The sequence below is a fragment of the Micropterus dolomieu genome, linkage group LG12 (assembly GCF_021292245.1).
Source record: "Micropterus dolomieu isolate WLL.071019.BEF.003 ecotype Adirondacks linkage group LG12, ASM2129224v1, whole genome shotgun sequence".
NCBI lineage: Eukaryota > Metazoa > Chordata > Actinopteri > Centrarchiformes > Centrarchidae > Micropterus > Micropterus dolomieu.
In genome coordinates this window covers 7383086-7410836 of record NC_060161.1, presented here as the reverse complement: position 1 = coordinate 7410836, position 27751 = coordinate 7383086, and the positions used below count along the sequence as shown (strand labels likewise).

General features: G+C 42.5%; 1 protein-coding gene across 2 annotated transcripts in view; it reads left to right on the top strand.

Annotated features, from left to right (window-relative positions):
- The window catches only part of mta2 (metastasis associated 1 family, member 2), a 38490-nt gene that overhangs the window by 3581 nt on the left and 7158 nt on the right, over positions 1 to 27751 (top strand). For both annotated transcript variants that reach the window (XM_046064176.1, XM_046064177.1), the window contains exons 3-14: positions 10492 to 10559; positions 12869 to 12962; positions 20455 to 20572; positions 21691 to 21754; positions 21916 to 22033; positions 22167 to 22269; positions 22902 to 23001; positions 25918 to 26106; positions 26300 to 26374; positions 26490 to 26548; positions 26642 to 26742; positions 27371 to 27510. In XM_046064176.1, the coding sequence (XP_045920132.1) occupies positions 10492 to 10559; positions 12869 to 12962; positions 20455 to 20572; positions 21691 to 21754; positions 21916 to 22033; positions 22167 to 22269; positions 22902 to 23001; positions 25918 to 26106; positions 26300 to 26374; positions 26490 to 26548; positions 26642 to 26742; positions 27371 to 27510 (1229 nt within the window). The remainder of the gene's footprint in view (positions 1 to 10491; positions 10560 to 12868; positions 12963 to 20454; positions 20573 to 21690; positions 21755 to 21915; positions 22034 to 22166; positions 22270 to 22901; positions 23002 to 25917; positions 26107 to 26299; positions 26375 to 26489; positions 26549 to 26641; positions 26743 to 27370; positions 27511 to 27751) is intronic.

Below are 27751 nucleotides of genomic sequence, written 5' to 3'. Positions count from 1 at the left end.
AAAGTTTTATAATATATTTTGTGATGCAGAATCTCTGCCTGGCTGTTTACGTTAAAACGGTGTGCGCGTGCACCAGTGTTTGTACTCAGCCCTGGTTTTGTAAATGGGGAAACAAAGTGGCCTGCACCCTGCCACACAACACTACCCCAGCAGTTCCAGTCATGATTTGTGTGTCAGTAACATTTAATGACTTAACCACAGACATCCAGCTTACTTTCTAGCTCACCAAGACATGCTGTTGTTGTGATGTTAGCTTCAGTTGCAGGAGCGCTGAGATCCTCTCTGTCTGGAGCTGCTTTGCTAGTTTGCCAATTATCAGAACAAGACAAAAAACAACTGAAGGCGAGTCCTCTTTGCAGTGTTCATGCAGCCTCCCACTGCAGATTTGGACTGTGTCACAGTAATGTGCTACAGAGTGTTTATCGCTGCATATAAGCGACCTCGCATATACTGTATGTGGTAGAGAATACCACATAAAAGCTTGGGTAGGTAATGTTGGAGAAGCTAACAACACACAGCGTTGCTGTCTTCCTCTTGGCTCTAAGATGCTGTTTAAAGTTAAAAAGGCGAGGGGGGACAACCTCTGTGGGACGAGCTGAAAATTTCATCTCATCAATGATTTCCTTCGGAGGAGTAAGAGACGCTGAGAGTGGTTATAACAGAGAGCTTGTGACGGTGATGACGGGTCAAAAGGATGGGGTGAGATCTGATGTTCACAGTTGTGTCAACAAAAAAGTGGAGCCATTTTTCACAGGTTTCTAGGGGAATATCAAGACAAGCAGATTGGGGGTTATTAAGAATAACATTAATGGGGACGATTATTTAAATAATATTAGAAAAATATGACAATGTTCTGATATCTGCTCCAGCTGTCCTTGTTTTTTGTCCCCTCTCTCCAGTGTTTCCCATACATAGGCTTTACTTTGGTGGGCCGCCCAGGTAGAATAACAGTCACCCAAGTAAATTTGGCGACCCATTTTAAAATTTGTTTTTGGTTGCAGCGCACATCCTCTCGCTCGCTCTCTCTCTCTCGCAAACATGGACAACAGACCTGTCTGTGATTTTAATGGTTGGTATCATACAACACCGCTGCACAAATCTGTCCAACACAATGTTGTCAATGTCGGAGACCCATCTTCAAAACAGTTAATAGCAAGCATGTAAGGAGCCTAGCTAATAAGGATAGCTTTGGAAAACAGCTGTTGAAGTTAGCACGCTGTATAACTGGTAGTCAACAGGTGCGTTCCACATAACTGGCTGACTTTTCGCCGACTTAATAGGGGAATAAAAACAACGCCGTTAAGTCAGACACAATCTGCCTCCGGTAGACTGCGTGAGCTTAGAACAACGATCAGGCCTTGCTCCTACGAGGTCTAGTCACGTTTTGCAGCGCAGGTGCATGCCTGCCGTGAACTGCAGAAGCCAGCGCTCTTTTATACAGAGAAAAGAGGTAGATGCAAATTTCGGCAGGTAGCCTACAACATCCGTTTAGCCGAATTATGCATTCACTTATTATGGTCCTTTTAGGACACTTTGCTGTTCATATTGTTTGAACGCGGTTAATGCCACGTTTTTGCTGAATCTTAGTAAGTGTAATAATATATTAACGATTCTTAACGCTCATAAAATATATACTGATCATTTATCACTATTGAATAGTATAGCGTTTAAAAGCAGAACTTTAATGCATTTTCATGCAATTCTCGGCAGGCATGCAAAATTCGGCATAACCACCCCCCGCCTCCGCCACAGTGTCAATCTGTGGGGAAACACTGCTCTCTGCAGCATTCCTGCATTCTCATCTGACAGCATAAGTACCATAAGTCAATCATGGTTCAGGTGTAGGTTTGGAATCTGATTTTAAATGGAGCGACAGTATCCAGGACTTTTTGACAGGTCGAATAAAATGGCGATGTATAAAAAGAAAGAGGGCACCCAGAGTGAGTCTCAACAGCATTTTGAAAAGCAGCAGAGAACTGTACAGCAGTGGAAGGGTTAAACATACAACAACGAGCTGGAGCATACGCGATAGCGATATGACGGGAGAGAGAGAGAGAGAGTAACCCTAAACCACACCACAAACTTGACTGTCAAAAACAGGTAGACCCACATGACAAAACAAGATCTAGTGTGTGCCGATGCAAATGGATTTTATAAGTTATGCATTACTGGAAATGTGGTTTGACTCCAACCTGTCAGAATGAGCTCACATTTAGGAAGTAAGTGTTCATGGGTTTTGCGTTCAGTGGGGACTTCTGTTGTTGCAGCTCACTGGTGCAGGCAGTTCTATATGAACGAGTGCCTATATTACCAGTCCTCCAGAAGCACACAGTGTTCAGCCTGCATGTAAGATCATTATCTTCCCCAGAGATTAGTCAAAGGGCTTCCTCCTCTTCATTCACCCTCAAGCACCCGGCACACTGCGCCACTCCAGCGGCATACATCCACAACAAACTCTCATGGCTGCTTCAGCAGACTGTCTTTTTGTTTTTTGTTTTATTTTATTTTTTTCTACCCACTGATATTTACATTAATATTAAACCAATGGATCCCTTTTCACAGCCGATGTGATTATGTCCAACATCAGGTTTAGCTGAGGGAAGGATCATTATTCCATCAGCACCCTGCCTCTCTCAAGCCCCTTTTACACAGTGCAAAAAAAAAACAACTAACACCTGCTAACATCTGGCTGCTGTCTTCAGTGTGAAAGGGTACAATCGGTATCCAGTCCCAGGTCAAATGACTCTGCAGTAGTCGCAGGTATTTATTGGCTGCAGGTCCGATTGGCAGTGATGTCAACATGACACCTGGGTGATTGCGCTAATTTCTGGGGAGACTTATTCCTCTGTCATCTGCGGACGTCTAGAAACTATATATTTATGTAGTATTAACATCCTAGGCTAACAGTCCGCCTACTGTGACTGTATATCCTTCTTTCTCTTGTTTCTTCTTTCAGAGCACACAAACACCGTAAATATATCTGCCACCTGCCGAGCACGGTGCTGTTAAGCCTAGTTCACACTACATGATTTTAAGCACATTTGATCGGTTAGAGAGCGCGTTGACCGTCAGGCTGTGATCGGGGGTAAATCTTCGGTCGCCAATCATTATGTGTGAACTACTGAACGACGCATAAAAACGGCTCCCCGACACATTTCTGACACATCGCCGACGCCTGCCAGACACTAGCATGCCAAATATCTGGTGGAGTCGGTCGACTCAACTTACACATCCAACCAATGAGAGCAGGCAGCTGGAAGAGCAGGCAGCTACTTTTTCACTGCAGAACACTTTTTACTCGCCTCCATCTCTCTGTAGCTCAGACGATCCCTGCTACCTGCGTGTGCGGCACGGAGTGTCGGCACGGTGATGCAGTGGTTCGCGCTGTCACCTCACAGCAAGAAGGTTGTGGGTTCAAACCCCGGTTGCCCTGGCCTTTCTGTGTGGAGTTTGCATGTTTTCCCCATGTCTACGTGGGTTTTCTCCAGTTTCCCCCACCATCAAAAACATGTTGGGTAGGTTCTCCAGTCAGTGCCATTTGACCTGGCATGGCATTTCAATCTGGAGTTGGTCCCCAGGCGCCGTACAGTGGCTGCCTACTGCTCCCTTCAGAGATGGGTTAAATGCAGAGGATAAATTTCGTATGTGACAAAGTACGTTTACGTGCTAATCCATTCTTTCACCCATATTCTTTGTCTTTATAATTGCTATCTTTATAATAACAAACAGCCGTTTGTGTAGGTTGCGTAATTTCCCATTTAACTTTTCATGTGTGTTTTCTTGACAAAACGAGGTTTAGAGACCAGCGTCGGGTGCCAGAGCAGCTGTCAGCTCATGTAGTGTGACCCCCTGTCTACTAACAGTCATGTAGTGTGAACGCCACAATGACTTCTAGACTCCCGTCACAAGACGGCAAGTTGTGTAGTCTGAACAGCAGAGCGAACTGCCGACACTGTAAGTCGTATAGTCTGCACAATCCTTAAAACCTTTTTACCTACACAAAGCAACCACCTAACATTGTCACTACCTTCATTCTGTTTTCTGCTGTTTACTAGCCCTGTTTTCTGGCTTGGTTGTGACGTCAACAAGACAAAAACCTGTACGTACACTCGTTTTCGTGTAAGACTATCATTGATACGTGGCCTCAGTGCTTTTGTAAAATAATTCTGTCCTTTTACCCTCTATATGTCTTTAGAGGTAAAATCAGTCATGTCAGGCACACAAATGCGAATCCCCTTTTGGTGCTTCAGCCAGTGTTATGTAATGTGATGTCGCTGTGTTCCTTCACTGTGAAGGAGGTGATGCTTCTCTGGTCGGGCTCCCCATCAGTGTGCTAAGTAGAGCAAGAAATCCTCTCCCTGTCTGAATCCCTCCTTCTCCATCTCTGCTTGTGGTGATGCATCAAAAACCCACTGATATCCTCCTGAGGCTCTCTGTCCCTGCTTGTGGGAGGACCAGATGGAGCTTGACGTGAAGCCACACGGCTGTGCAGAACTGCATCAAACGCCAGCACCACCGAGCAAGCACTGTCTGTGATAGTGCTGTGATGGGTGATAAAAATGACTGGCAGGTTTGATCAATACGGGGTTTAAAAGCTGAAATCTCTGTTAAAGCTGTCACCAGCTGATATTGTGAGATCCTATTTACCGTCATAAAATCTGAACACATTTACAAAACAATTATAAACAATTCAGTAATTACAAACTGTTTACAAAGTACAATGACCTTTTGAAATTAAGAACCAATTTAGTCAACTGTTTTGCATGAATCACTGACTAATTTGCACCAAATAAGACTAAAATTACAAATGCAGCTCAGCCTTACTGTAGCACTAACATTAAGTGTTCAATGGCTGATGTGAAACTGAAGGGCTTGTGTTTGCATGAGGGCATTGTGACCAGACCGTCTTGTAGAGCTGGGTAAAGAAAACATTTCAGTTGAATGATCTAATATTATTATTTTTTTTTTTAATCCTGAGATTGACCTTTACACCCATGCATTTTCTCAGTGAATAATTGTCCATTTGTGATTAAACTGTGATGTATCACTCAGCCACATAAGGGGCTGAATATTGTTGAAAGATTTCTGATACCGATACCTTGACTTCTCTGAACCACACATTACAGTACAATTACTCACTTTAAAGGAGGAAGCTGTTCAAAGACCTGAGACTCTGGAAGCTTTACTCAACCTAGATAACTGGACTGAAATGAAGAAACTCAATGTTTGTACATTATTGAACTATAAAAAAAATATAATTAACTGTCAAAAAGAACATTAATAACAGTGTGGAAACAAAATGCCATTGTAGCGTCTACTCTGCCTAATCCAAAGAAAAACAGAGTTCACTTATTTGTGCAAATAAGCAGCTGGCAGTAAAAAACTCCTGTCTCTGGGCGAAAGGTAACAGGCCTCTACGACGTGTAATGTTAGACAGCCAATCAACTGCGTTATTAGATAATGGTACAGACATGCTGTGTGCTTACATGGCTCTCTGACGCTGATGAGATTTACTTCTTAGTAGGGTTGGGCCGGTAGACGATGCCATTGTCCATCTGTGATGGCTGACAGACATCACAGTGTTGAGCCGGTATGTTTTTTAGGGAGTGAAGTCTAAATGCGAGTGAACACATTCCTTTATAAGATGACCGTGCTACCAACCGGTGCCGTTGTCCATCCCGATGTTTTGTTGTGAACGTCAGCCGATGGCAATTTGGTAGACCTTAATAAGAAGCAGGTTTGTCATACCCAGGAGATCTTTCGGTTATCGATTGTGATCATGCAAAGCGGGCACATGATTAACTTGGTCAGTCAACACAGGGTTTCTCAGTCCAGCTATGAGTACGTTAACCAGATGACCGCTCGCAAACATGTACGTCTACTGGCAGCAGAGTGGCATATTTTACAAAGCAAGAGCAAACTATAATATTAGACAAATAGGAAGAAGTGAAACACATAATCCAGACTGAAAGCAACACAGCTGTAGCTGCCACATGCAGGCTGATGACATCGCTGCTTATCATTTAGGACTCATTCATAGTAAACTTAACTTGAATACCAAAATATATGCTCATAAGATTTAGCCTAAAAAGAAAAATTAAGCTATTTGTTTGAACGGCTGTGCCATGCCGGATGGCTGTTGTGCTGTTGGATGCACTAATCGACAAGGAGGTAAGCCTGGGCTGTGCTAGGTGAGGGATTCCCCTCAGGGTAAATGTAAACATTACTGCAGTCCAGTGCTGACAGGGACCTGGTGGTTTTTAACAGCAGAAATATGGCAGCGGATGCTTTATGGATTGCAAGTGCCCAAAACTTGCACTTTTTGTCCATATCTTTGTTTTTCTTGAGTTGCGAGGTGATCCAAACCATCGTGGGTAGGGAAAATGAACAGCTTTTGCTGCGTCTCTGCAGGGAGTCTGGTGTGAGTAGGGATAAAACGATTACCGGTTTAATGGTAAACCATGGTAAAATTAGCGTAACCATTTTAACCATGATAACCGGGTACGGTTAACCGCGCTATTATAATCTCACGGCAAACGCTGTCCAGCGTCTCCCAGGAGCAGGCGCGCATGTGCAGAATGCAACATGGGTTTGTTTGGGTCAGTGACGGCGGAAGACAACGCTGCAGAGATTTATAGTTTTTAGATTTTTAGTTCATATTTTAGTTTTTATGAGAGCGCTGAGGGAAACTTGAAAATTACCTTATAGTGAACGCAGGGTGAGTTAACTTTTAGCTTTGGTTTGTCTGTCTGACTTGCTAACAGCGTGTAAACTGAAACTCTCTGTTAGCTGCTCTTGTAAAAACGCTACACGTTATTCTGTTGCTGTGTGTCGGCAGAGTCTAATCGTCCACTGCACATGATAACACGTTACGCAGTTTAGTCAACCAACCAGCAGATCTAGAAACGCTACAGACTCCTCTGTATTTACGTCAGTTTTTGGGCTCATTGCAGTTACTGTCACTGTCTTCTAAAGACTTAATTGTGCACGGGGTCATTGTATTACCTATATAATATAAAATCTTGATAATGCACACTTGATGATTTTCATATCAAACAAAATGGCAATTGTATTTGTAGTTTTCAGTATAAAACTTGTTGAAATGGTTTCAGTGTGTGTATCAGTACATTTTAATCTTTTGAAAAAAAAATGAACCCCCGCTGTATGACTGAAAACCCAGGGTTAAACCTGTAGTTGTCTCACTGATGTCAAATCCTGTTTTGTAGCACAGGCCTCGGGTATCTAATAAGTTATCTTGATGCCTCCTGTATTGTCATGCAAATTAGGGGGTGGAGCTGGTGGTGTTTCTCAGGTCAGGGGAAGTGATGGAGAATGGGCTCTACCTGTTTTTGCTGTGCAGAGGAAGGGTTCATCTGTAGCTTGTTGACACACGCCCAAATAAGCAGAAAGAGGTGGAGTTGGGTGGCCTTTCAACAAGCAGATGTCATTTCCACCTGGCAGATCACCATGTAAGCCAGACCATCTCTGGAGTCGCATGGCCGATTGAATGCAATCCGTTCTGTGTGCATTTACATGCGTTTTTGCTGTTCAAGATAAAATATCCAGACACAGGTGGGATGTTACCACCAGGTAGAAATGGGGTCTTTCCGTTTGCTGATATTCTTCAGTGGCTTGACTTAATTATAGTGGCACAGGCATTGTCTCCTCAGCAGAGCTCTGTAGGTTTCAGGCATAGGGAAGTTCTGTTTTTGGCTGAAATGAGGCCAGTGTTTGTGATATGAGGACATTTTTTGCATGTGTTGAGTGTTTATTGCACTGCAGACTCCTTGCTCATCTGACTGTCATGCTGCTCTTGGCTAGCCTATTGGCTAGACTTGACCTTTTGATGCGACTTGGAGAATTCTCATAATCGGACACAAGAGCTCCTCTATATGACTGACTGCACACCAGAGCCAGAACCTGGACCACTAATTCCAGAGAATCATTTTAGTTTAAGGCATGTACTTATTAACAGTCAAGACAATAAAATGAATTCTGCTTTCCAAAATAATATTTTAATGAATGTTTCTGCTACAGCAACAGAAAGTTTCGCTGAAATCAAGTCCTTTCATGGACACTTGCGAGCACTCATCTGAACAGCTGCTCTGCTGTCTCGTGACGGAGCAGCTTACACTCCAGTACGGCAACACGCCAGGACAAACTGACACTATTTTAAAATACAAAGAAAGGGATAACACCATACATTACATTTGCCGAACATACAAGAGGGTAAGTAAACAACATTTCACAACGTTTTATATAGTTTCCCCTAACTCAAAACTCATTTGATTGTGGCCAGCCTAAGACACACCTGTGCAATACACATGCTGTCTGATCAGCATCTTGAGAAAGTCTTAGATCTTTGCATTCAGCTATTAATATATTAATATTTTACTAACAGTATATTATTAAATGAGTATTGTACTTTTTATTTAAGGCTATAATATTATGAGTATATGCATTTATACTTTACTCCTCCAGGTTGTGGATAGTGCCCCTGAAGTGGCCAGGTGGTTGCTGTACGAGGGGAATGCTATGCTGTGTTTATATCGTAGGCAGTACGGCCCGTCCGTTGCAGGCTCTAAATTACTGGGTCAACACAGTTTTTGCTTGATTCTCTGAAGTTGCACAACAACAGTAAAACAAGGATTATACTTTCCGCGTCCGCGGGTACGCAAGGTTCCGCTGGGGGCCGTGTGACGAAAAAATCATCATCAGAGGGGGTACGTCCGCGCGGCAACTAGGGCTACCAGGGAAACAACCGATCTACTGCGCATGTGTGGAACGTGTCCGCGAAGCTGACTGCTAAGTAGTATAAACAGAAGTAGTCTGTAGCTGTCCGCGTCTGCTCCCGAGTATAATCGAGGCTTAAGAAACCCACAACTTGCAGGAGCCGCTGCATCACCTCACACACTGAGCCCCTCCACACTTCTTACCAGCAGTCATTGGGGTTGGATATTGTGTAAAATTTTTACGATACCAGTACTAAAACCAGTACCCTGAAAGTGATACTGATACCAATTGAGTAATTCATTCGATACCTTGCATAAAATGCCACCTGTGGTAGCCATAGTAGTTGATTGGTAGCCTATTAATATTTTTATTGTTGTTGTTATGGACAAGTAAGTTTATCTATTGTATTTTTGTCTTGTTTCAAATAACTGTAAGGCTACATTAAAAAGTATTGGGAAATTGTATCAGATTGCTCCTCATCCTAATCAGGTCATCCTTACTGGTAGTATTAGCCTATGAGGGGAAAGAGGAGGAGTGAAATAGTTTATTGACCTAATAAGTTGAAGGAAATAGTGTGTAAAGGAAGCAACTGAAAATTTGTTAACTTTCGATCAATAAACTGAATTGAAAGATCTCTGCAAGTGCTTTTTCCTTTATTGGTGAGTCGCAAACCTCCAAAAACGACAGTCACAAGTGTAAAACGAGAAACTAGTCATTTAACTACACTAAAGACAAACAGAAGAAAAGAGAGGCTTCATATATGGCCGACCAAACTACACCTGACGCAGCTGCAGCCGGAGGCTCCGCCAGTAAAATCAGCTGATCGTACAAAACGTCTAATTGATGTGATGGAATGCAGCGATTGATCAGTGACAAGTCATGTGAACAGCAAATAAAAATGTACAGAGTAGTGTTAAATGATACCAGAAGATGAAACTTGCAACAGCGACGAACATGCGTGAGATCACAGCCAAAGTTATAAAAGTTATAATCACGCAGGCCTTTTTTATACAGTTTATGTTGCAGGCACATCAGGGGAAAAAAGGCGGACTCCTCTATTTCTTTCGGTGTGGTGTTTGCGTTTTTGGCTGCAAGCATAAGCATACAAATAGTGTTTGTTTTTTTTTCACGCAATCTGGTTGCTAAAGTATTGATTGAAGTTCTGGTTTGACTGGAGACTGTTCGATTCTGGTCGATACCATAAAGGTATCGAGTAGCGATACCCTTCCCTAGCGGTCATTCATTAATACTGTACCTGTACCAAAAAAGGGGGGTGCGACCAAATCATGTGCTGTTGGTGGCACCAGTGCTACCAGTGGAAAAGTTAGTCTGGAGCTCCAGCCCCTCGGGCTTGGACCGCCTAATAAGAAACGAAACATCACAGGAGAGGGGGCAAAGGGTACATGGAGTTCAAGTGAACAATCAAAGTGGAACACTGCTACAGGCTTTGGGTGCCTATATATATGATTGTAACCCTAGCTTATACATCAAATCAGTTGATTGTATCACATGAAGTTAGCCTGCAACCTGGATAGAAAGCTTTCCTGGAGCTCACATTACACCAGTCCATTTATTGAGCTGGCAGGGTCCGCCTCTCCTAACAGTATGGACAGGCTTCCAATTAGAGCTGTGTGTCAGGTTGAATGGGTTCCTATCCGTCTGGTTAGCCACAATCTTTTCAGTTTTGCCATTAGAGGCCAAAGGTCTGTACACTGTTATGCTCCAAAGAAATGCTGAATTTTTTTCTGTTTTTTCCAGATTATGTGTACTTTGAGAACTCCTCAAGCAACCCTTACCTGATCCGCAGAATAGAAGAACTCAACAAGGTTGGTGCGCGCTCTCTCTCTCTCTCTCTCTCCCCCCCCCCCCTCTTTCTTTCATATATATATATACACATATGTATGTGTGTGTGTGTGTGTGTGTGTGTGTGTGTAAACCCTAACCAGGCAGTGTTTTGTCACCTCATTTATCATACACACAGAAAATTCAGATTGACTGTCCGGTGTGGTAAAATCAGATGTTGAGACACCTAAAACATGGTTCCAGTCACCATACTGTGTCTCCTGGGCACTGTTGGTAAACCATGGCTGCTGTAATGACAGGACACCGGTACAGGAGCCACTTATATAACAGCAGCAGCATATGACACAGGCTTGTTTCCCAGTCAAAGGATTAAGCTCATTTATGTAACACTCTTACATTGAAGGGCTTGTGCTGAGCACCAGGAGGACTGCATCGTCCTGAGTGCTAATGGCTGCTGAGCACAATGAATGGAAATTGAGAGAGTGGCCAGCTCTAGGCTGGAATGTGGAGGGAAGCAGTGTGTGTGTCCTGTTGCTGCTTCCACTCCTCACAATCACAGTCAGTCCAGGGAGAATGAAACCACTCATCATCTTTCAAACCTGAAGTGCTGCTATCAGGGGAGTGCCTCATCATAGCCTTCATGATAATACCAGTATAAATCTTAGAGTGATAAAAGAAATGGTCATATCATGATATAATTGTGGAGGAATTTGTTGATGACATTAACCGTCGGAGGAAAAAAAGCAGAGAGGCTACATCACAAAACAGAGGCCACGTACACCCGACCATCATCTGCTAACTTAACTGACTCTGTAAGGAAAATCTCATGACACAAGCAGAAGAAAGCAAACACTGCAACAGCAAGCTAAAGTTAGTTTGACAATCACCAACTGGCCACTCAATACGGGCTGCATGGAGTTTAAGTTAGTTCAAATTTAGGTGTCGACCAGCTGAACTCCTATTGCTAAACAAGCTCAAAAAGATGGTGATGAAATTATTTTAAGGTCACATCACCACCTCATATTACTATTCCTATGCAATATTTATTATTATTATTTTTACAACTATAAAAAGCTAGACTAGCAGTCAGGCTACAGAAAGTTGTTAAAACTTAATTACACTTTCGATAGTACCTTCAAATACAGTGGTTTAGATAATCTGGATAAAGTGTTTCTGTCTCTCACTCACTCACTCACTCACTCACTCACTCACTCACTCACTCACTCACTCACTCACTCACTCACTCACTCACTCACTCACTCACTCACACACACACACACACACACACACACACACACATATATATGAACACAGCAGCACAAATCTGTCCAACACAACACTGTCAATGTCAAAAACCCAAGAGTTATTAGTTGGCATGTAAGGAGCCTAGTTAATGAGGATAGCTATGTTAACGTTAGAACACAGCTGGGTGGTCGAGGGTAGCACGCTGTACATAGCCTAGCTGGTAGTGGGGCTGGACAGTTTGACCTAAAATCAAAATCACGATTGAACATTTTACCTCGATTATGATTAATGAATGATTATTTTGTTTTTGAATGTTGTTTTTGTAATGTAAATAAACCAAAATATTAAAGCTGGGTTTATTTATTTTGTTGATTCACAGATTCACAAATCCATTATTTAAATGTTAATTAAAAAGGTAATGTTGTCCCCTATATTCGGCTCATCGCCGCAGCTGAATTATGACGGCTGCTACTACTTTCACTAAATTATTTAATATCAATGCAGGGGAAAAACTTTTTTACCCACACACTGTGTGAGCACATTAAATTACACTTTGTTATCTTCCTCTCATTCAAAGTACATGTATGTAGGAGTCACGTGACGACACGTGGTATCGTGTTTCAAGGGGAAAGTAGCATGAACACACACAATATTAACTGAAATAACTCGCATGGGAAAATTGCGTCAGTTAGAGGCTCGGTTTGGATTACTTAATCCTAAATCCTAAAACTAAATTAATCGTCCAGCCCTAGCTGGTAGTCAATATCGACTTTAAGTTGCTCCTGTATTGACGCAGATATCATTTTAGTAATCAATTTATAATCTGCGTGAAGGAGTGAGATTGGCCTGTAGGAGGTGCATTTTAGCAGGTCTTTCCCCTTCTTGTAAATAGTCATAAAACTAGTATGGGCAAAAGACTATGGCAACCTTTTTCTCTTCTGGCTTGTTGATTACCTCTGTTGGTGTCAACATAGGTGAAGGGGCAGAGAGATGAGCAGTAGCTACAAAAGCTCAGACTGTTGACAGGGGTTATCGGAGAGGTAGTTATACCAGTGCTAACTTGTAACCACTGACTCTCTACTTACAGACAGCCAATGGGAATGTGGAGGCGAAGGTGGTGTGTCTGTTCAGGAGGCGAGACATCTCAGGCAACCTCAACACCCTGGCTGACAGCAATGCAAGTGAGTAGCAAGCAGAGAGCCCAAACCTCCTCTCAGCTCCCCTCTTGTTTTCTACAGTGTGAGAGCAGGTATGATATGGCTCGCTGCCTTTAATGAACCAGTTCCACATTGTGTATCACATAAAAGCCTCAACGCACCTCTTCAGCTCTTATGTTCCAAATTGCCCCAAGGCCTCCTTCTGGGGTTAAAGTAAGACCATCGCTTCTGTCTATGGCTCAGTGCTGAATGCTAATTTGGAAAAGGAATAGTTAATGGGGCAGCTGTGTTTATTTGTTCATTGCAGACATGTTGGGTATTAAGGTGTAGTCATAATAAAAATATATACACACACGTATGTATGTATGCATATGTGTATTATTTATGCCTATACTTAACCCGGTGTGTTGCTTTACCTGGTCAGTGCTTATAAAATATACCGGCTTTATACTTTCCTTACTAATAGTGTTAGTAACTCTATCTCCCAGCAGATCGCCACTTTTGAATTTCAGTGTTGTAACATAACGAGCTGTCGTCAACCCGAATACTTCACCTGTCATCTGCTTTGCTCTACTCGCGTTGCTGTCTTCTTCTTGGCTCTATAAGATGCTGCTTAAAGTTAAATTTTTAAAAATGTATTTAAAAATATTTGATTACTATGACTTTGATTACTGCATAATCAATAAAAAAAAAAATTAAGCATTAAGTTTTTAATGTTCAGTAAATGCATTAAGTTTCCTAAGTACATCAGTAATGTGTTTAATAATACATTTTTTCCATAATGGAGCAGCAGTAGGTTATGCTGTAGATTTCAGAGTGTGGCTGGTGTATAAGGGTGGTTTGTCTGAAGTGACGTCATTCAGCTGCATTATTCTTTACAGTCATAAGCGGAGAGAGTGTGGGAGCATGGGGGCAGCTGGCCCAGGGCCCCGGCTGGGTGGGGGGCCCCCTAAATGGCCTGCGACACTTATTTCAGCTGATAAAAGACGCGACCGAGCGAGAGGAGCTGCATGCAGTTTACTTCCAAAAAAATGTTCAGAAATCCGCATTTTTGTTCCGTCCTCTGCCCGGCGTCAACTCACACTGGAAGTGTTTCAGAAACGTTTCAGCAGCGTTTACCCTGCCCCACCTTAATGACTTGTTGTTTATTTGTATTTTCTTGTGCTTCTACTACGGAGTACAGCTCTCTGTGAACTGGTTTTGTTTTGTTCTTTGCACCTGCTTTGTTTCCCACATTGAGCATTTCAGAATAAGAGCGCTTTGCCTGCCTGATTTTGCTGACATATTCAGATTTTGTTGATTTGTTGTCCTTGATTTTTGTGCTTCCACCAGAGTTAAGTAGGCTACATAGTGAAATTGTTTGTTGTTGTGTTCATTGTTGATATACGTCTGTTAGAAGTTCTGAATTTAGATTACTTTTCAATTAATTGACCTACTATATGGCTGCACCGTGTACGTTCAATGTGTTCCTTAGGACATAACTAATGTATGCGAAGAATCATGTCATCATGTCTCTCTTGTCAAGCACATAAGCTTCACAAGTCTCAAGGCGTCTGCCTGTAGGCTACCTCACTAGTTTCTGAGTTTAGGCCCCACTCTAGGGCTTTATGTTTCAAGATGGAGGCATTCAGAGAACATGACATTAGTTAAATAATAAAAGCAAAATACCTGGCTGTTTTGGCAACGAGTGATTTGATTTAGATTTTTCTTTTGTTGACTCACTTATTAACATGTCTATTTTTTGAAAGGATGCAGTAGGATTGTCTTTCTGTGGCACCTACTCCACCCCCCTCCACCCCACCTTGATCCAGCCTATGAGCCCAGTCTCCGTCTTGTGTGTGATCAGAGAGCCAAGGAGGTGGGGGGTAGAGGTAGCGGGGTGGTGCTAATGGCATGCAAACTACTGAAGCCTGATCACATTCACTCATTACCCCCACCCCGACACCAACACCAGCTCCCCCACCCTCCTCCTGGGCCGCAGTGCTCCAGACAAAGACGCTATGCGCACACACACACACACACACACACACACTACACCTCAAAATGGATGCATTAATTCAGATTTTTTTCATTGTACTGAGCAACACACACAGATGCTAAGTGTCTGTTCACTGGTCACATGAGGACAATTCTGATTTGACTAAATGCAGTGATGTTAATTTCATTATGTGTTGTCTGCTGGCACCCTTGATTCGCTCTATTTTTTAACTAAAACGGAAGGAGTCTCTGCCTGTATGTATGTATGTCCTTTAAATGTTCTCGACAACCGCTATCTGATCGACTTCGAAGTTGTTTAGATGAGCGGTCCTTGAGAAAGCTGCAAGCAGCAATACTGGAGGTCATGCAATCAGCTGCACTAGTTCTTTTGAAGAGACTGAATAGTCCACCTTCTAGACTTGGGCAGTATTACAGCATAGCAGGTATTTAGAAATCCAGATGGTATGACTTTAAGTACTGTTATAAGTACAGATGCTCCTTTCTCTATTAAACTGATGGAGATGATGTATTGTAGTGTGTGTGCCCTCAACATGTGAAACTGCCTAACATCATCTACAACACATAACCCCTTTCACTTTTCCAGCAGCTGGTAAACGGCACACACACAGGAGCTTTAGCTGCAGCCTTTATTCTCTGCTGAACTTCACTGCTCACCTTTTTCTCTGCTCCGCTGCATTTACCTACTGCTCTCGCTCGCTCGCTCACTACACTCGCCAAAAGTATGAGGTCTGCAACATGGCAAATGCACTGTTCTCACCATTACACCACCACAGACAGGTGGTTACAATCACCATGCTTTAGTTATCGATGACAGAATTGTCAGTGATAACTAAAGCATTGTTTTGCATAGTTTTCTTCTTATATCGGATCCAGTCACTGAATGCATCATCAGTCTAGTTGTTTTCAGCCCCATAGTTCATGTCGTTATGGTTTGAATTTGTAAGTTTCTTGGTTAAGAAATGTTGCATTTGTCCACTGCGTTTGCTGTATTTCTTCTAGTAAAGTCTGCCAACCAGCATCTGAAGATGACTGGCTAAAGCCCTGAATATAGCTCAAAGCGGACGCGTACACAGACAATTGCGGAAAACGCAGACTTCTGTTTGTATTACTTTCTAGAGTGAGCTGGGTGGACTCATTCAACATATGCACATTGAGATCGGTTGTTGTCCTGGTAGCGTTGTGGCCCGTGCTGTCACAAAAACACAAGAGGCACAGAGCCTACGTGTACACCCTTTTGATGACGATTTTTCGGTCACGCAGACCCTAGCAGTCTCTCACGTACTCACAGAGGCAGAAAGAATAACTCCGAAAGTCCACTGACTCCGGCTTGGCTGCGCCACGGTTTTGTCTGCCCGGCGTCAACGTCCACTGGAAGCGTCTCAGAAGCATTTCAGCAGTGGAGCGTGTAGCCTCTCCCCTGTTGTTGACTTGTTAATTTGTCATTTTTGTGCTTGTACCACCTTCTTCACAGCTCTCTGCGACCCAGTTTTGTTCCACCGTCAGCACAGCTGCATTTCCCACAGGGAGCATTTCAGAATCAGAGCATTTTGCCTGCTTGATTTTGCTGACGTGGTCGATTTTGTTGATTTGCTAATCAGTGCTTGCTTTTTGTGCTTCTACTATGAGTAAGAAGGCTACGTAGTTAAATGATTTCTTTTTTTGTCTGATTTAACCGTGTTTATTGTTTTATGATCGAGAGTCTCCACAGGGTGTTTTATTTTGAAAGTTGACCAGATTCTCTCTGCAGTTCTGTATCTGACTTCCTGCCTGCTTTATCTGCTCTGTGTTGCTTGAAGCGGCTTCCGTCAAAAATAGATTGGCTACCTGTTCTTCGGAGTGGAGCGCCGCTAGAATGGCTGCATTTAGCTCCAGCAACCGCAGCGCAGCCGTAACGCGATGCAGGTGGATTCAATGGACTTTTTCAGTCACTTGTTTGAAAGTGGAGACAGATCCATCAGTTTGAGAGCTTGAAAGCTTCTTACTGCTAAGCAATGGGGTCCTACAGGAACTTTGTAACTGTGTTTCTAACTCTTGCTGCTCTTGCTGGTTTCAAATGGGCGGGGCTGTGTTGGAAAAAGATGATGTCACATACTACTGTCCACCAATCAGACCTTATGTTTCCAGTCATTCAAATCTGATCAAACCACACCCACACGGTCACTATCAAGGAGATTGGCTGTTGTAATAATTCAAATACAAAGCTGAATGTTGCTTTTTCAGTAACATATTTCTAGAGAAATAGTTCAATTTGTTCTCAGTTGTCAGTTTTGTTTTCAGGTTCTTTGTCAGACATAACCAGTTAGAGGTTTATAATAAAAGAATATACACACAGTGCATCCACACTGGACTGTGACTAGAGTAGTGAATGCTTTTGAAAAACTAAATGAAGTGAAAAAAGCTTGCTTAACAAAGAAATAGCTTATTTAATGTAGTTTCAAAGTTCATCTAACCCTGTCAAAAACAAAAGTGCTGTGTGTGTGACTGAGTCTGCTCTGGTCTGCCTGGATGTGGCCTGTTGGGATCCTCTTAACAGTGATGAAGATGGGTCCCCATGCCTCCCGTCTGCTCATTTTCTACTAAACCTTGCTTTATCTGACTCACTTTTTTTCATCACTGCTCCCCTCCTCTTTCTGCTCCTTCTATACACACACATCAATTCTTTGCGCAGAACAAAAGGCCCTTGATCTGTCCCTGAGGACCACGTCATACAACGGGTTAATTCTGACTTGCCTTGTGTCTTTGTCAGCGCAAAGAAAATGTGTGTGTGTGAGTTTAACTGCTGAGGGAGTGTGTTACTGTTATGCTGTGTGCACTTAAGTGCCCGTCATTTCTGTGTATGTGGTTTCTTTACGTGTGTGTGTGTGTGTGTGTGTGTGCGCGCGCGCGTACAGGGAGTTGGGGATACATGTTGGGGGGGGGGATGGGCGCCTCAGGTTTGGTAGACAGGGTTTCCTACTTTGTTTGGCAGGGACTAGCCGGACAGGGGGGGTGGGGTGGGGGGGATGGGGGTTGAGAGGTTAACAGAAAAGGGGTGTGGCTTAAGGTACCGTCCCTCTCGCTCACTATCTCTGTGTGTGTGTGTCTCTCTCTCTCTCCCTCGCCCTCACTGACAGGGTTTCCTGTAGCTGAGTGCAGGGGCGGAGTCCATGGAGATGGAGCGATATAGTCCTTCCCCTCCAGCTTGCAACAAATTACTCATCCGCCTGAAATTAGGAATGCGCAATCTAGTGGCCAAACACACACACACACACACACACACACAGAGCTTAATTTGTTCATATCTCTTACTGGCTGGAAACATGGGTTTCACATGTCACATGGGTTTGGTAATGTGGAGCAGTCTCATTGTTTTACAGTTAGAACATTAATAACTGTCTTTGGGCACATGTATTGTAGTGGATGCAAAGATCCATTTACATGCATACATTTCTGGTGGAAATCTTAATTCAGCAGATCACACCACTGAGCACTCAAAACCAATTTTCTCTAACCTTATAATTTGATGACCTTCCAACTCTTATAAAGTGCTTTACAGAGGATTAGCAAAATATTAACTACTGAAGCAGGAAGTCAAAGCAAAGTAAGAAATTAACTGTGAGGACAAAAACTGTATTCGGTTGTTACATATAAACATAGCGGCCTGAGGCCGTGTTCAGACAGACTCCAGTACTGCTTTAAAGAAGGTAACCTCCTTTATTCATGTCAGTGAGACGACTGCTTTGGCACAGCAGGCGTCAGAAATGTTGAGCCTTGCTCATCTTTTGCCACAACACAATGTAGTGGCATCCTGCAGTGCACAGCGTTGGCCAATCAAATAACAGCAAATGTGCATTCTGGATAGATTATATTATATAATTCTATAGAATGATGCTGTATATCGTCATGATATAGTACATTTTTCTGAGAAAATCTGTTAAATTATTGTGAATACAACGATCAGACAAGAATGTTTGTCTGTGTTTTGGTTAATCTAGTGAATTAAATAATATTAAACTTTTTTTAGAGACATACCAAAGTATTTCATGACATTAATGTAAAGATATCCGAAAGGTAAATTTTTACTGTGCAGCTAGATCTGCTCATTAATGTGTTAACATTACCCACAATGGTCTAATGCACCTAGATAGAGTAAGAGGATAGATGCCGCAGGAGACAAATGTACGTAGGGTGTTTCCTGGCTCAGAATGAGGCGGAGGTGGTACCATCCTGATCACGTGCACGCATGTGCACTGTGTGGTAACTGGCTCAGGCAAATAGTTTTTACAAACGACGTATTTTAAGAGTTCTAATAATTATATAATAATTATCAATTTAAAGCATATTTTATTTGTTAAACATTAAATCTGATACAACATAAAAGCCGATGTGTTCATTTACATGGTTAACAAACAGCTTTTCACCTTGCACTGTAGCTGATGTGAATTCCTGGATTTTTAATGGTAATGAACTTTTGTGTTCCATAAAGTGGTAAAAAGTTGTTTTTAAAAAATTCAAAATTTATTCCCTTCTATTTCAGCAGTGTAAACAAACACACTCTGGCGTTGTAGTCCAGTCACACATGTGGAGGTGCAGAGAGCCGCGTTTACAAACGCAGGCTGCCAATTTTAACAACATTTAAGCACCTGCATCTTTTGTCTTCTTTAGAAATTATTTTTGCTTTGTTGCAAATAAGTTGCCAGGTAAACACTACCGTGCCCCACGCGCTGCCGTGCAGCCAATCAGACGGCTCATTTCTTCTTCTGGAAGTTTTGGCAGCATCTTTCCCGCTGCACTGTGCTGATTATGACATAGCGTCACCACGTCAAGCGTGATGCTGCAACTGCAGTTACAAGCAGATATCCACAAAGTGCAGTGCTTTTTAGGAAACCGCGTTTACCATGAAGACACTGTCCAAATGTGACGGAGGTGGCCTCTTCCTAATTCTTGATGCAGGAAAAACCCTGGTACGTCATCTCACGCAGTATATTGACAAATGGCCCAACATTAGTGCAACGGTGGACACAGAATGAAATGATGGTAACTGCAATAACTCTGCAGATTTGTAAAATCCAGTCTGGTAGTGTTTTAAACTCCTGTGCAGTGTTCGTGGATTATTTTGCGTTGTCTCACCTGTACCTGATGCAACGCTCCCCTACCAACAGCCCCTGCATTTTGTAACACAGGGCTGGCAGGCTCACAATTGACAAAATTGCCCTCTCCACACCATCACTACACACACTGGAAAACAAAGACAAACCGGCGCAGTGCAAAATTCTGGGTATTGACCAGGGCTTGGGTTTATTTGATACCTTCATTCAACCTCTTGTCACTGCCCTAACTGTAAATGTTTTATTTGGGGAAAAAAAACGTTTTTAAACCTAGGAGGGGAAAAGGGGATTCTCAGCTGTAAGTTGCAGACTGGTGTTTTAGATCTTTAAGCCTGTGTGGAGTTCTGTATGTCCTTTACCAGTTAGTGAGAGTGAATGATGTTCATCATGTCAGTAGAAAAGCAGCACTCATGCTGATGTTTATGTTTCAGGAGAATTTGAGGAGGAATCAAAGCAACCGACACTGTCTGAACAACACAAACACCAGCTCAAACACAGAGAACTCTTCCTGTCTCGACAGTTTGAATCTCTACCTGCTACTCACATACGGTACGTGTTCACTAACTGGAGCTACTGACAGAGCTGCAGTTCACTTTGAATCCAGACTGTCATGCACTGTGAGGGCTGGGGTGCTCAGGAAATGGTCTTTGCCGCAGCCATTCCCAGCTGTGAAAAGTTCTGTCCCTGCACAGGCAGCCCATCCTGCTCAGCTGTTAAGTGAATTTTCAAATGATGCTACAGAGGGGCACATACATATCACATATTGTACGTAATCATGCAGGCATATTAAATAGATATCCAAGTATGATGGACTCAATCACCTCCTCATCCTAACACCACTGTGATCTTAAATTAAAAGCAGCTTAACCAGCACAGAACTCCATATCATTCACATTATCACTCGTATATTCACAATGAAGTTAATAGTAGATGTGATTAAAATAACAATTGAACCATAGATGTTTGAAAATTGTGAATTCCACAGGAATTTACTCCTCCTTTCAAACTGTTACCTCAAAGTTCAACCAAAGTGTGTGTGTGTGTGTTTTTTCTAACTTGCACATAAGGCTTTTTTGTTATTTGGCCACACGTTAGTCATATTATGCCCAGTCATTACAAATCATATGTTTCATTTTCTAACAAACCTTCTGTGGTTTACGGCTGAACAATTAATCAAATTTTAGGGTTACGGCCTACTGCAATTGCATCTTTCTAAAATATTTGTTAAAGGTAGAATTTGTGTCAAAATACCATTTTAAATGAAATATTGTCTTGCTGAGAGGTCCCGGCCTGCACATCATATTCTACAGACTTAGGAAAACATCTTTATTTGGTACGGATCCCCTGCAAAATCACATCGGTCAAAATAATCGCAGTTAGATTTAGAGTAAGAGTTTTTCAAAATCATTCATGTTGTATTGCATGTATTTGCATCGGACCTTTGAGACTTTTGAGTCTGTACATCTTTGTCTTAAGGGCCTTTCAGACACAAGGCAATTTGAGCTGCTCTCGCTGCAATGACCAATTTGCGCAATGCAGCGAAAAGCCGTGGCGGCACAAGCCATTGGAGATGTTGGGTTTGAAAGCGCAGTGGAGTCGTTGTTACCTTGTGTCTGAAAGGGACTTGAGACTTCCTGGTCTCTTAATGCTCGTCTCTATCTCCCCAGGGGTAAATGTAACGTCACCCTCCTCAATGAAACAGACGTCTTGGCCACCTACCTGGATAAAGAGGTGAGACACCATGTGTTTTTTCATCCACACAGTTCTATTACGGCCCGTTTATTCTCGGCTTTTAGACTTCACATTACAAAAGTAAACACGCTTTGAATGAATTGTTTAAACAAAATGCATTTGGCAAGCAGTAATAATCTGTCGCTGTGTGTTGTGTCCAGGACTGTTTCTTCTACTCGTTGGTTTTCGACCCAGTCCAAAAGACCCTGCTGGCGGACCAGGGCGAGATCCGGGTGGGCTCTAAGTACCAAGCAGAGATCCCTGACAAGCTAGCTGAGGGTGAGCAGCACACTAAAAGTTGTTGATACCAGGCAAACAAATGTTTTTCTGAATTAAATTTTATTTATTTTTTAAAGTACAAACAGTAAAGAGTTCACCTTGCTAAGCTGAACGCACTTCCTCCATGTCTCAGGTGAATCAGACGGCCGGGTCCAGGAGAAGCTGGAGACCAAGGTGTGGGACCCCAGCAACCACCTCAAAGACCCTCAGATCGACCAGTTCCTGGTGGTGGCAAGGTAATGCTCCCCTGCCATCTGTCACCCAGTTGCATCATCATCACTAGATTCTGTTGCCATGACAACGTCAGACTCTGCCATCCGCAGGACAGCTTTTCTAGAGGAAATGCGGGAATTGGCAACAAATTTGATAATCTCTCATGGGAAAATAAATATTTCATGGTTGACATGTAACATCCGTTGTTTGCAGGAGCTTAAGATAAGATTGCAAAAGTGTAGTGTTCTGAAAGTGAGGTCAGCGGAATATCAGTGATCATGCATGTCATCCAGGATGTACAGGAGATATTCAATTCAGGGAATGTACACATTTTGTATGGCGTGTGCCAAAAAGGCATTAGAATAAGCATTTAACGCTGTAGTTTGGCAACTGAACTGTGATACTACAGTTGATTGGTGGTACAGCTTTTAAAAATGAAATACTATAGTAAGTAAATACTAATGTTGTGTCTGCTTTTGGAGGGAATCAATCTGCTGCCTATACATGTCTGCATGAGTCAAACACTCCACCTAGTGGTCATTTAATAAACATTCAGCATTACACACATTAACTCATAAACAGTAGTAATATTTCCCAATTGTAAATGTAGAACAGACTGATGAGAGTGATAGTAACCAGTATCTGTTTGCTTTAGAGCTGTGGGGACATTCGCCCGGGCCCTGGACTGCAGCAGCTCCATCCGCCAACCCAGCCTACATATGAGTGCAGCTGCAGCCTCTAGAGACATCACACTGGTGAGATTATTGACTGTGTGTGTGTGTTTTTCCATACTATATTGATATTACCAAATGTGTCAGCAAAAACAGGTTTCTCTTCACTGTTTTTTAAATTTGGAATTAATTCTATTCTAATTCATTCTGAAAGCAGACTTATTTGTTGTTAGTACACAATAGTACAGTTTATTACATTTTATGTGTACAGGGTGTCCGCGGGGTCTTAAAAAGTCTTAAAAGGTAATAAATCAATTTTGCGAAAATTAAGGCCATTAAAAAGTATTAAAAAGTCTTAATTGCCATTTAGCAAGGTATTAAATTTTGAAGATATTTTTTTCAATGTGAAAATCCTGTTTGTCCAAAAGTTTGTCTCTGAAACGCTCCAAAAAATAGATCCGTGCGAACCGGAAAATGATTTACGAATACAACCGACCGTAATCTCCCCCCAAAACATAGGCAGTCGCGATCAGTAGTAACGGGATTAACCCGGTTGGCCGGTCATTCTGTGGCCACTTTGAACAGCCCCGTTCCTGAAAAACAAGAGCGAGATGCGCCGCCAGCAGCGGAATCAGTAAGACAGAAGACAACAGGGAAAATTCAAGGAGCGTGTGGGTTTGGCTAACGTTAGCTGGCTATTTAGCTGAAGCTCTGCTTTTTATTGAAACAAATTCAACTTTTCATAAAGCCGATGCTCTCGTCAAATCAGTCACAGCCTGGATGGAGTGGGATTTAAAATAAAAAAGCTTGATGTGCTGCAACAAACTTTATAAATGATGAACTCAGTTCTGCATAAACAGTTAGGATTATTGACGAGTTAGTAGCCTGCCTAAAATCAAGGTTGGAGACTAGCCTAGAGCATTTTTCTTGCACAAAGTTACTGAATAAAAAAACAACCCCAAACTGAAGCAGCTGTAATTTGAATTAATATTATAGCCTACTAGTGGTAAGTAATATTCTATTATATGAAATTATATTGAATATAGTAACATAATGAATATATTAATTTCAAACTTTTAGTTTACTATTAAATTAACAATATACTTTCAATTTAATGTTATACTAATACAGTCATTTAGACTAGTTCCTCCTCCAGGTTGTGCATGTGCTACACCGCCTATACTACTTACATTATTCATCACTCAGGTTATTCTCTCCATCTTTGTTCCCTCCTGGCCTGTTTGAATTTTGTTGTATCGATCAAGTGGACAGTGAAAGTTATCACACATATCATTGCAGGCAAGCTCCCATTATCTAGTTTAAACCAACTAAAACACAAAATCACACTGTTTCACATGATTTGCTGTAATATTGCATACATAAACATACATACAATAACCTGTGTAAGACAGTTGGTTTTCGCAGGAAATCTGAGCAGTCCTTCACATAGAAAACTGTTGGCCCATAGAGGCTGTTGTAGGCAACTGAGAAAGATGGTGAATGCCTGTAGGTGGCATTACAACCTGATGACATATAGGCAATAAATATGTTATAAATATACTTAAATTCCTTTTAAAATCTCAAATGTCCCTTTTTAAAGGTGTGTGGCTGACTGAATTGGTTACAGCTCAAAGTGGCGCGGCAGTCTTAAATATGTTGAAAAAGTCTTGAAAAGGTCTTAAAAAGGTATTGAATTTCACTTCACGATTCCTGTGCATATACCCTGGCGTACGAAACTTAACCAAACCATTCACTGTGACCAATACATGATGTGTGTGTATACACTGTACATGGCGAGGTTGGTTTACCTACCAGGCAACTGCTCAGGTCCCCAGATCACCCAAGAACTCAAAAGCCCCAGGGTCACCCTGTTATTTACCTGCTCAGAATTGAACTACTTGTTAATTATTGCAAGTACAGTATCAACCAAGGCACATCCTTAATTATTAGCTAATCTTCCACCTAGGGAAGTACAGTATTTTTATCACATTATGTTTTGTCACATAAGTCTGTCCATGTAAACACAAGTCATATACAAATGAACAAACTGTTCACTTGTGTCAGGCTACATTCTTCTCTGCTGTACCCTGCAGTGTTTACAGCCAGGGAGCTCATACCCTGGGTTGCTTATTATGTTCACCTGTGAAAATACCACTTGCTGGTTGTAACTGCTGGTGTTTGAGACTGTGCACTTGCTGGTATAAGTAGATGGCGGTGCATCAGGTGATACACTGGGTCTCCCATCTGTACCGGCAGAGGCTTTCAGCTTACTTAATAGCAGCACATAACCTAGCTGTTTCGTGTCAGATTTTAAGAAGACTTAAAGCCCCATTATGACACACAGTCTCTCACATGTTGTATACCTCCTTTATCCACAGCCTCAAAGCCTCGAAAGTAGTTAGTATGTTACTAAATGCCAAATTATACTTCTGCAACAAATCTTAATGTAGCTTCACGCATACCTCCCCAAAAATGTTGCAGTCACACATCGCTAGAACTGTGATTGGTCGGCTTGGTAGCATTGCATTTCCGGCTGGTCTTCAACTGGTTCAAGAGTCGTACATCCCATCAAGAAACTCAGCGCAGTGGAACATAGAAAAAACAAGTCACCTGAATTTTGGCGCTGTAACTGAGTGTAGCGGGCACCAATGCACAAGTTAAAATGCTTATGACGGCATGCCAGCCCCACTAGCCTGTGTCATTTATATTTTATATATTTTTTTTAGACTAGTGTGTTGTCCTCACAAAGTTGATATGAGTTGTCATGGTTGTGTTTGATCAAACTAACACACAGGAAAGCTAGGCCAGGTAGTACTACAGTATAACAGTGCAGCTTGGTTTATAGGTCTGTTTTTACAAACTGTCTGTGTTTAGAAGTGTGTACAGATATGACCAGCCTCTAATGCTAATAGATGTACATGTGTTAGTATGTAGTCTAATGTCTGTGGTGATGAAGCTTTAACGTTCCAATGCTTGTGTCTACCTTTTCTCTGCTACCAGTTCCATGCTATGGACACGTTGCAGAAGAACAACTATGACCTGGCCAAAGCCATGTCCACCCTGGTTCCTCAGGGGGGTCCGGTGCTCTGCCGCGATGAGATGGAGGAGTGGAGCGCCTCAGAGGCCATGCTGTTTGAGGAGGCTCTGGAGAAATACGGCAAAGACTTCAACGACATCCGCCAGGACTTTGTAAGCCCTTCTTCTCTGCTGTCTCTTAGAGTATACCCATGGAAGCTTGATTAGCGGTACTATTTATGTAAAATTTAAATGATACACACATTTGAAACTGTGTTAACATTGGTGTGATGTGGAATTGAACTGTCATGTATATGTCCTATATGTGGAATTCTGGTTCAGTTGATGTTTCCCTCCTCTCCCTCAGCTGCCCTGGAAGTCTCTAGCCAGTGTGGTCCAGTTCTACTACATGTGGAAGACTACCGACCGCTACATCCAACAGGTAGGTCTGCAGGAAGCGCACCATAAAACCAGCTCTGTTTGATGTGGGTTTGACTGCATGTTTCTGTCGGGCTCCTCTCTAACCCATTTTCCCATTCACTGTTGTCTTTGGTCAGAAGCGACTAAAGGCAGCAGAGGCGGACAGCAAGCTGAAGCAGGTGTACATCCCCACCTAGTGAGTATTACTGTAAACTGCTACACGCAGTACCTTCCGTGAGTTAGAACTGCTGTCAGAATAACTCATTCTTCTCTCTCCTCCCCTCACCAGCACCAAACCCAACCCAAACCAGATCATGGTGCCAGGCAGCAAGCCTGGCATGAACGGGGCAGCAGGCTTTCAGAAAGGACTCAGCTGTGAGAGCTGCCACAGTAAGTACACACTGATGTGACAGGAAAACAAGTTTAGAGAGAAAAATGGTTGTTTGTACAACATGGTCCAACAATAAAACACAGCAAATGTAATTGCAATTGATAAAAAAGACATTTGCCATTGAATGCCAACGTAAAAACTACGATGACACAGCTAAATTAGCACTTGTGCAGTCTCTGGTGCACATAATAATACCAGAAGACCTGCATCATACGTTCAAATCTCTCACGCTTGACCATGTGTATTTTCTGGTTTCCCTCTCTGTTCTTCCTGTAATTATTTTAAAGCAGAAATAGGATTTCTCTGCACTATTCCATTATAGTTGATGGAAGACTGTCAGGTGAATAGAGGATGTTCACCTGGGCAGAAACATGTATAAAGGTCACGAGGCAGTCTACTGAACTTTAAATACTCACAGGTACATTCATTAGTTGCGTCCTCTCTAAAGTCTCTATTGACTGTGATAGCACAGCCTGTATAACGTACAGTGATGCTGCGGACACTGGTGTCATTCTAGACTTCATCTGTAAACCACGGCAACTCTGAGTGGAAAGTTTTAAGAGCAGAAGTAGTCTACGTCTGTTGAGATACCCTTCTTTAACACTGTTTCTCCCCTCGCCAACTCAGCGGCCCAGTCGCCTCAGTGGTATGCCTGGGGGCCTCCCAACATGCAGTGCAGGCTGTGCGCCTCCTGCTGGATCTACTGGAAGAAGTATGGAGGCCTGAAGACCCCCACACAGCTAGAGGGCGCTGCAAGAGCTGGCTCTGTAAGTCTTCTTTCTTACAGTCTTCTCTCCCCTTGAAGGTGCAGTCAGGGATTCTAATCCAGCACACATTTTGTCAAATTCAGCGAGTGTCTCTTCACCGTCTGCTAGCTGTCCGTTCTGAGTGTGTGCAACAATCCGGTGTTGGTACACAGACCTGGCTCTGTAAATGCACAACTAACAAATGGCGTTCCACCTTTGCTGGTACCAGCTCAACTCACTCAACTCTACTTGCTTTTGGCCC